The sequence below is a fragment of the Vipera ursinii genome (genome assembly GCF_947247035.1).
Source record: "Vipera ursinii genome assembly, chromosome: 3".
In the NCBI taxonomy this organism is placed as follows: Eukaryota; Metazoa; Chordata; class Lepidosauria; order Squamata; family Viperidae; genus Vipera; species Vipera ursinii.
The window spans coordinates 161,094,884-161,105,322 of record NC_139516.1 but is presented as its reverse complement, the minus strand read 5'-3'; the positions used below and the strand labels follow the sequence as shown (position 1 = coordinate 161,105,322).

General features: G+C 43.2%; 1 protein-coding gene across 1 annotated transcript; it reads left to right on the top strand.

Annotated features, from left to right (window-relative positions):
* Window positions 1-2,604: 2,604 nt before the first annotated feature.
* On the top strand, window positions 2,605-10,239 carry TUBB6 (tubulin beta 6 class V). The gene is made up of 4 exons (XM_083357859.1): window positions 2,605-2,793; window positions 5,039-5,147; window positions 7,903-8,013; window positions 8,499-10,239. Exons 1-4 carry the CDS (start codon window positions 2,737-2,739, stop codon window positions 9,560-9,562), a joined length of 1,341 nt encoding a protein of 446 aa, XP_083213985.1. The 5' UTR covers window positions 2,605-2,736; the 3' UTR covers window positions 9,563-10,239.
* The last annotated feature ends 200 nt before the right edge of the window (window positions 10,240-10,439 follow it).

Genomic DNA, 10,439 nt, shown 5'->3' with positions numbered 1-10,439 from the left:
CAAAGGGTTTTTTTTGCAGACATCTGGTTGGCTGCTACATCTACCACACATGTAGTTTTTTGTTTCAGCTGGCAGGTTCAAAACAACAAAGAAGCAATCACAGTACAATAATGGGAAGAAATGTGGAGGGGAAAAATCAATAAAATTTAAGGGAGAATTGGTATAAAATGTTTTACAGGTTATATACATATAACTCCATCAATAATTACTAATGCAGACAAATCAATATATGTTGGAAATGCCACAACAAGGGAACATTTTATCATATATGATAGTCATGTTAAAAAATACCCTCAAAATACTGAGAAATAGAACAAAATATTCAGAAAATTCTAAAAGTAAAATTTGAACTGAAATCATTCTTTCTTTCAGATATAATTCCAGAAAATATAAATATAAATAAAAATACAATGTATTAAGATACGTGCTGACATCTACAATTTGTCACAACGTAGGAAACTGATATATCTGTATTATAATAATAAGGACCATACTGCACATCACACTGGAAGCAAATTTAAACATTTGGAATATGGTTTCTAGGAAAACAAAAATAGGTTTCTAGACCCAATTAAAAAAATAACCAATTAAATGACCTAAAGAGAAATTAACACTATCCTTCAAAGTTTATTGCAAAGTACAGTGGTCATGGAAACAAACAAAAGAGGAGAAAAGTTCCCTAAAAAATTGATAGTTTTTATCCACGCTTTATCACTAGGTTTTTTTTGTTTAATTCCAGTACAGGTAATCCTCAACTTTCAACCACAATTGAGCCCAAAATCTCGGTTGCTAAGTGAGACAGGTGAATTTTGCCCCACTTTATGTCCTTTTTCGCCACAGCTTTAAGTGAATCATTGCGATTAAGTTAATAACATGATTGTTAAATGAATCTGGCATCCTCATTGACTTGTGTGTCAGAAGGTCACAAAATGTGATCACAGACTCAGGGACACAGCACCATCCGTCATAAACATGAACCAGTTGCCAAGCATCTGAATTTTAATCATGTGACCATGGGATGCTGCAATGGTTGTGTGGAAAATGGTCATAAGTCACTTTTTTCAGTGCATTGTAACTTTGAACAATCACTAAATGGATGGTTTTAAGTGGAGGACTACCTGTATTCTGTTTTCAATCCTTGTCTTTCTAAAAACCTCTTAAAAGCTTAAAGAGAAGGGGGGATGGGATGGGATGGGATGGGATGGATATATTATAGTGCAGATAGTACACTCCATTCTGTCCCTATTTTGTCTGGGTTTGCACTAAGCCCAGAGCTATGAATTATCCTTTTTGTCAACCTTGACTACTGATGAATGCATGCAAAAAGCTTGTGCAGTTTTCTTGGTAACGTTTTTGAAAATGGTTTATTGCATCTTCTGTCAGGATTTTTTTTTATGACCTCCTAGACTAGGACTAAGAGAAAGTGATTGGCCCAAACACCCAACCAGCCTTCATGCCTAAGGGAGCCCTAGAACTCGGGTCTCCCCAGTGCCTTTAACCATTACACCAGACTGCCTTTTTAATTCAGACTATTGAATTACAATGGGGAAGAAATGGAGGTAGTGACAGATTTTATTTTCCTGGGCTCCAAGATCACTCCAGATGGGGACTGTAGCCAAGAAATTAAAAGACGCTTGCTCCTCGGGAGGAAAGCCATGACAAATCTAGACAGCACACTAAAAAGCAGAGACATCACCCTGTCAACAAAAGTGCGTATAGTCAAGGCTATGGTCTTCCCAGTTGCAATGTATGGCAGTGAAAATTGGACCATAAAAAAGGCTGAGCGCCAAAGAATTGAAGCCTTTGAACTATGGTGCTGGAGAAGACTCCTGGAGTCCCTTGGACTGCCAGGCGATCAAACCGGTCAGTCCTAGAGGAGATCAACCCTGACTGCTCTTTAGAAGGCCAGATCCTGAAGCTAAAACTCAAATACTTTGGCCACCTAATGAGAAGGAAGGACTCACTGGAGAAGAGCCTAATGCTGGGAAAGATTGAGATCAAGAGAAGAAGGGGACGACAGAGAATGAGGTGGCCGGATGGAGTCACTGAAGCAGTAGGCGTGAGCTTAAATGGTCTCCAGAAGATGGTAGAGGACAGGAAGGCCTGGAGGAACGTTGTCCATAGGGTCGCGATGGGTCGGACACAACTTCGCAACTAACAACAACATTGAATTATGCCATCCCAATGTGTCGGAGGGGGTAGGTGGCCACCTACTAGACTCCGGCCTGGCTGAGGAAGGGGTCTGGGCAAGCGCCAGGCACTCTTAACGTATAGAAAGCTCTGACCTCTAGCACAGCGTTTTCCAACCTTAGGAACTTGAAGATGCGTGGACTTCAACTCCCAGAATTCCCCAGCCAGCGTAGCTGGCTGGGGAATTCTGGGAGTTGAAGTCCACGCATCTTCAAGTTCCTAAGGTTGGAAAACGCTGCTCTAGCGTGCGAAAACGGCTCTTGCCAAGACAAGAGGGAGACGATTCACACGCACCGAGAGGCGCGGCCGGAGCAAAAGGCTGGTCAGGGGGCTGCGCCAGTTGCTGCTGCTGCTCCCTCCCAGCCTCTGTGAAGTTGCCGAGTGAGCCAAGCGGGGAGGCTGAATCACCGCCCGGGAGCCAATCAAAACGTCCATTTTGAGGCAGCAGCTCCGCGTTCCTCCGCCGCAGGGCTTGAAATACGGGAGGCAAAGGGGAAGCGGCGAAGCCGAACGCAGCGGGCGCAGAAAACAAAAAAACCCAACACCATGAGGGAGATCGTGCACATCCAGGCCGGTCAGTGTGGAAACCAAATCGGAACCAAGGTATGATGATGATGGCGGCGGTGGGGAATTATGTCGCATTATAAGGCCAACCGATGAATTATAAATCGCTCTGGCAGCCGCTCGGGAGGTGCTGGACGCGGGGTGGGCGATGTCCAGCTCTTCCCCTTAAAGGCGACCGCGCCCTTTCGCCTCGCTCCCGTCCACCTGGAACGAGGGACGTTCCTTGAAAGAGGCCAGGACAGGGGTGGGCAACCTCGGCTCTTTTATGACTCGTGGACTTCAACTCCCAGAATTCCTGAGCCAGCATAGCTGGCTCAGGAATTCTGGGAGTTGAAGTCCATGAGTCATAAAAGAGCCGAGGTTGCCTACCTCTGGGCCAGGAGAAGCCGCCCCGTTTCCTTCGTCCTTAATACCCAAAAGGGAAGGGGGAAAAAAAGCGATGAGCAAAATTCCTCCCTGCCAGTTTCGCTTCGCTGGGGAGGGAGGGAGAAAATTCTTGAAACTTGCCGAGGCGCCTGTTGGGCGCCGAGCGCTGGAAAGAAACCACCCAAACGGGAACTCCATAGCCAGCCGCTCCTTGCGTTGTTGACCATAAAAGGCTTCGGGGGGGAAAAAAAATTGAAAACGGGGGGGGGGGGGGGGAAAATGCTGAAGCTGGGCCGGGAGGGGGGGGAAAGAAAGGGGGAGCGGAGGAGGAGGATGGAGCGATTAAAAGCGGAGAGAAAAGGGGAAAAAACGGTTCGAGTCGGGAAGCGGGCTGAGAATTGGAAACCGATTTCTTTTCCTTTGCAATTAATAAAATAATAATAAACCTTTTATTGTCAAAGTACAACATGTGTACATTGGGTTCCTGTCTTTCCCCCCTCCCCACCCCCTCCACACACACACACACACACACAGAGAGAGAGAGAGAGAGAGAGAGAGACGTTTCGGGCTGAGAATTGGAAACCGATTTCTTTTCCTTTGCAATTAATAAAATAATAATAAACCTTTTATTGTCAAAGTACAACATGTGTACATTGGGTTCCTGTCTTTCCCCCCTCCCCACCCCCTCCACACACACACACACACACACACAGAGAGAGAGAGAGAGAGAGAGAGAGAGAGAGACGTTTCGGGCTGAGAATTGGAAACCGATTTCTTTTCCTTTGCAATTAATAAAATAATAAATAATAAACCTTTTATTGTCAAAGTACAACATGTGTACATTGGGTTCCTGTCTTTCCCCCCTCCCCACCCCCTCCACACACACACACACACACACACACACACACACACACAGAGAGAGAGAGAGACACGTTTCGGGCTGAGAATTGGAAACCGATTTCTTTTCCTTTGCAATTAATAAAATAATAAATAATAAACCTTTTATTGTCAAAGTACAACATGTGTACATTGGGTTCCTGTCTTTCCCCCCTCCCCACCCCCTCCACACACACACACACACACACACACACACACACACACACAGAGAGAGAGAGAGAGAGACACGTTTCGGGCTGAGAATTGGAAACCGATTTCTTTTCCTTTGCAATTAATAAAATAATAATAAACCTTTTATTGTCAAAGTACAACATGTGTACATTGGGTTCCTGTCTTTCCCCCCTCCCCACCCCCTCCACACACACACACACACACAGAGAGAGAGAGAGAGAGAGAGAGAGAGACACGTTTCGGGCTGAGAATTGGAAACCGATTTCTTTTCCTTTGCAATTAATAAAATAATAAATAATAAACTTTTTAGTGTCAAAGTACAACATGTGTACATTGGGTTCCTGTCTTTCCCCCCTCCCCACCCCCTCCACACAGAGAGAGAGAGAGAGAGAGAGAGAGAGAGAGAGAGAGAGAGAGAGAGAGAGAGAGAGACGTTTCGGGCTGAGAATTGGAAACCGATTTCTTTTCCTTTGCAATTAATAAAATAATAAATAATAAACTTTTTATTGTCAAAGTACAACATGTGTACATTGGGTTCCTGTCTTTCCCCTCTCCCCACCCCCTCCACACACACACACACACACACAGAGAGAGAGAGAGAGAGAGAGAGAGAGAGAGAGACGTTTTCGCTGCTGGGTTGTTCCAGGCAAGGGCCGGGAGGGGCCGTCCGGAGCCGCTCTCAAACACGCCTGGCATTCAGCAGCTGCTCGATCCGGCGCATGCCTTCGAGGCCGCCCTGGGTGGGAGACAGGCAGGCGGCGGCGGCGTCCTCGCAACGGACCCTGCGGGCTGCTGGAGAAGAACAGCGCCGCCCTAAATCGTCGTCCCTGTCCTTTTTTGCTCCTCGCAGTTTTGGGAAGTGATCAGCGAGGAGCACGGGATTGACCCAGCCGGAGGCTACGTTGGTGACTCAGCTTTGCAGCTGGAGAGGATCAGCGTCTACTACAATGAATCATCCTGTGAGTTGTGAGGAGTTTCGGGCCTCCGAGCGATCTCTTTACTTTAGGGGGTGGGGGAGAGAAAATGGGAAGGAAGCGACGAGGTTGCTCTTGCGTTTCCTTTAGAAAAATGCTTTCCCCCACCCCACCCACCCCGACAACAGCACATTCCCCCTGGCCTTAGGGTGCCACTTCCCAGAATTCCCAAGCATGCCGGGAAATTCTGGAAACGTCCCAAGATGCCTTCGTGTTTTAATAGCTGCTCTGTGAACTTTAGCATAAAATAATTGCCAAGCTGGCTTTTTTGTAAAAAAAAATCATCTAGTAAAGAAATCTGCCTTAATTAGCATAATATCTTATAATACTAACGGAGCAGCGTTTAAGTGTGGGTTGGTCACGAGTGAACTGTGAACTTCAGAACAGAAAGTGAGATAGAGCAAGTTACTTATAATCGGTTGTAAAATTGCATTTTTGTCTCTTAAGCACTGTTGCCTGTGTGTTTTAGGCCTTTTAATGCATAAGTGTAACATGTATAAATTTCAAAAATACATGCTGCATCCTGCTGAAACAGGGAGACAAATGAAACACAAGACAAAATACATTACAATTTTAATAATATGTAATGTATTTGCTTTGGGTCTCAATAAGATAGTTGCCCCAAACAGGAGCCTGTCAGAGATGTCAGATTTCACCATAATTCCCAGTGTAAAAAAGCACATCTACCGCTTACAATGTTCCTTTACGTCAGGGGTGTCAAACTCAATTTCATTGAGGGCCACATCAGCATTGCGGTTGCCCTCAGTGGGACGGGTGGGTATGGCCTGGGTGGGCGTGGCCTACTGGGTGGGCGTGGCTAGAGTGCATATGGCATACTGGGTGGGCATGGCCAGCTCTACATCGTTTGCATCAAGGGTGCCTATGGGGGCCTGGGCAGGAGTGGGACAGATCTGAGGGTCTCTGGCAGAAGGAGGGTCTCTGGGCCAGGGCCAAGGCAGTGGCGGCTGTTCCCTCACTGTTTCCAGGATGGCTTTGTGGGCCACATGAAACCACTTCGCGGGCTGGATCTGGCTCCCCGGGCCTTGTGTTTGACATTTATTTATTTTTATTTTAATTCCATTTATATCCCGCCCTTCTCCGAAGACTCAGGGCTGCTTACAAGCTTAGCAGTAGCCTTCATTCTATGTATATGCCTGCTTATTAGGGCTTTCACACACACACCCAAGCGGCATTATTACAAAGTCAGCTTAATTGCCCCCAACAATCTGGGTCCTCATTTTACCTACCTGGGAAGGATGGAAGGATGAGTCAACCTTGAGCCTGGTGGGATGCGAACCTGCACTAATTGCAGGCAGCTGGTGTTACTTAAGGAGGCATTAGCCCACTTTACATTGTTGAGTCGTTCTTACTTTTAAGAACGTTCTTCGTTTGTAGTGAAAAATTGCTTCTTTGCATTTACTTTTACCAATCCTTGAACTTCATTACTTATGACCCTAAGAGAGATTCTTTGTGGTCACATAGTTGGACAAATAGCTGCTGATACTGTTGCCTCAAATTTTTCTCCTGCCACATTTGGGCCCACTTCTTAACTGTGGCTGAATGCAAGGGTTTGAGTGCAAGCCTGAGGAAGAAGAAGCAGAAGCAGCATGTATTGGCTGGAAGGAGCTGGTTGCCAAGAGTTATGCCAATTATCTGTCTTTGACTTAAATGGGGAAATTACTTAATGAGTGCTCAGTTCTCAGGAAGGGGAAATTACAGTTCCTCTTTCACTAAGTGAGAGAGCATTTGTGAGTTTGTTGGATGGGTGCATACATATTTACGGAATATATGTGTATCTAGCTTCTGACATACCATCTTTTGCATTTGGGGGGATAGAAAAATTGCCCTGTAGCAATTTCTTCGATTAGAGAAAATCGGAAGTTTGCAAAACTTCAGCAACTAAGCAGTGATTTACTAATATCAAGCCCTAATGTTTTGAGCTATTGTCCCAGTCCAAAAGTGTGAAATCCTGCCATTGTTTACAAGTGTGAGCATGTTGAGCTTTGTCCTGGATTAATTTCAGATAAGGTAGCAGTCCATTCTCCTGTTCCTCCCCCCACCTTCCCCATGGCTCCTGACATTTCTGGCTGAATGAAGCTTCCCACTAACTTCCACTTCTGTTAATGTAGTACACAAGTTCCATTTGCCTATCCTTGCTTAAACTGATAGCATGATAGGAAAACAAAAGTAAATAATCGCTGTGGGCCATGTTTACAACCGATGATGGTAGTTGTACTATAACCTGAGGCTAACAACAGAGCTATCATTCTGATCCAAAAGTGGCTGAGGACATGCCTTTGGGAAGCCAAAAGACGAATGCAATAATTGTAATGGTATGTGGGAAACACCTTGATGAGCTGAAACCAAGAATCTCACTTTTGGTAATGGGGACTGTAAGGGTGTTTAGGACTTGAAATTCTAGTTTTAAAAATGGCACCAGCTTGTCATTTATATCCATAAATGCTCACTTGACATGGCACCTAAAGGATGAGTGTGGGAGTGAGCTTTACAGATTTTCAAAGTGGGATGGCATATGTATATTGGCTGAGCTTAAGCAAAAGCCTTGGTTAAGATTGCAATAGTTGTGAAGGACAATAAGGCATTTTTCCCAAGAACAGTAAGGAAATTGGTCCCTCATTTTTAGATCAAATAAAAATTAGATGGTGTAGTAAATATTCAGAAATTTATGTGGATAGATCGGTAGTCTGTTTTAATTTAATGTACATATTATTTCTTTTAGCCCAAACCTATGTACCCAGAGCAATTTTGGTGGACTTGGAACCTGGAACCATGGATAGTGTTCGATCTGGTCCTTTTGGACAACTCTTTCGGCCTGATAATTTTATCTTTGGTATGTTGACGATAGACTGTTACAAAAAGAAAAATTCCCAAGGACAATGCGTTTAATGCATGCATTAGACAATGCTTATGTATCCTTGCACCTTTGGTGCGTTCCTCTCGTTTCACGTTAACCCCAAATGTAACAAAACTTCATACAGGTAGCCAATGCATTTTTCTATAGCACCGGCTGATGAATCTTGAATTTTTAGTAAAAGACAAAAAAACATGAGAACTGGCAAACCTATCCATCTTGGCATTAATGGGCGTGAATGAAATTCCTGTGTTATAGTGTCAGTATACCACAATGTATACGAATGTAAAACTATATGAAGCATTTCTAAGAATGTTTTGACTATTACTTGGCAGCTAGAGTTCCCAATATATGACACTTGAAAATGTTTAAATTTATATAGATTTTGGAATGGTGAAGATTCATCTACAGATATTTTGAGTCTATTTCACGACTTGGTAAATCTGATCTTTTTTCCTTTTCAGGACAAACGGGTGCTGGAAATAATTGGGCCAAAGGACATTATACTGAAGGAGCAGAACTTGTAGATTCAGTGCTTGATATTGTGAGAAAAGAATGTGAACACTGTGATTGTTTGCAAGGATTTCAGCTCACTCATTCTCTTGGAGGAGGAACAGGTTCTGGGATGGGAACACTTCTCATCAGCAAAATTCGAGAGGAATATCCTGATAGGATAATGAATACATTTAGTGTCATGCCATCTCCCAAAGTTTCTGACACCGTGGTAGAACCATATAATGCCACTCTTTCAGTCCATCAGCTGGTTGAAAATACAGATGAAACCTACTGTATTGATAATGAAGCGCTCTATGATATTTGCTTCCGTACTTTGAAGCTTACCACGCCAACATATGGAGATCTCAACCATTTGGTGTCTGCTACAATGAGTGGGGTCACAACATCACTGCGTTTTCCTGGCCAACTAAATGCAGATTTACGCAAGTTGGCAGTAAATATGGTTCCATTCCCACGCTTGCACTTCTTTATGCCTGGATTTGCTCCTTTGACTGCCCGAGGCAGCCAGCAGTACCAAGCTCTTACAGTCCCAGAGCTCACTCAGCAAATGTTTGATGCCAAAAACATGATGGCAGCCTGTGATCCAAGACATGGACGATATCTGACAGTGGCCACAGTCTTCCGAGGTCCCATGTCCATGAAAGAAGTTGATGAACAGATGCTCGCCATCCAGAACAAGAACAGTAGCTACTTTGTAGAATGGATCCCAAATAATGTCAAAGTGGCTGTTTGTGATATAGCACCTCGCGGCCTCAAGATGGCCTCTACCTTTATTGGAAACAGCACTGCCATTCAAGAGCTCTTCAAAAGAATTTCAGAGCAGTTCTCTGCCATGTTTAGGAGAAAGGCTTTTCTTCACTGGTTTACTGGTGAAGGTATGGATGAGATGGAATTTACAGAAGCAGAAAGCAACATGAACGATCTCGTTTCTGAGTACCAACAGTACCAAGAAGCAACAGCAAACGATGGAGAGGAAGCATTTGAAGATGATGAGGAAGAAGTTAATGAATAAAGTTAATACAATTCTCAAGTCTGAAGTGTTTGCTTTAGTGCTAATCATTTACATAACATTAAGAATATCATAGAGCTTAATTTTTCAAAGGATTAATTTAGCCATTTTCTTTAGAATGGATCGTTAATGCTTTGCATCAAAGGTAAAGCTAAGTTTTCCCAATTTATTGACTTGCTCAATGGGGCTGTGAGAGCCAAGACTTTTAACGCAAAAAATAAACAAAATAAAAATCAGGCCCAAATTCTACAGAATGAACATTATCCCTCCCATATTCACTAGGTTGGCTGAATCTATTTTGAAACAGCAAAATTAGAGTTGCCCATTTAAAAGTAGACATAAACCTATTAAGTCTTGTTTATAAATCACAGAGCTACCCCAGTTACATAATAGGCTTATGAGTGCACGTGTTTTGACTTGGTGTTAGTGCACATAAAAGTTATATTGAAATAAGTAATTTTATCCAGCTTCCTGAAAGAAATGGGAGATTTTTCTTTTAAGAAATAATACATATTCTTCCCACACCCAGCTGAAACAATTTACACCACAATCCAATGCATGGTTACTTGAAAGTAAACATTTCTTCTTCTAAATGGAATTTTTTATCCAAGTAAATGTGTTTCAGAATTGCAGTGTTATGTTTTTTTTCTTTTTTACCATGTATTGATTTGTTGGGAACAAACTCCATTAATTAAAAATAATTTTAAAATTAATTTAGCCTTATGTATATTCCATATTTATAAATTATGCTTCAACACCGGTGTTTTTGAATTGTTAGAGTAACCTCTGAGGAAGTGGATGATTCTTTTAGAAGCTGAAGCTTTAAATTTCATGATACAAAGGAGGCATATTCTAAGGCTGCAGGTCCACATGTACCCTA

Bases quoted from the DNA above. Each gene is read 5' to 3' on its own strand.
- TUBB6 (XM_083357859.1), top strand. From the start codon at position 2,737: ATGAGGGAGATCGTGCACATCCAGGCCGGTCAGTGTGGAAACCAAATC. The intron at 5,148-7,902 runs GTGAGTTGTGAG...TATTTCTTTTAG, and splicing joins CTACTACAATGAATCATCCT to CCCAAACCTATGTACCCAGA. The intron at 8,014-8,498 runs GTATGTTGACGA...TTTCCTTTTCAG, and splicing joins GCCTGATAATTTTATCTTTG to GACAAACGGGTGCTGGAAAT.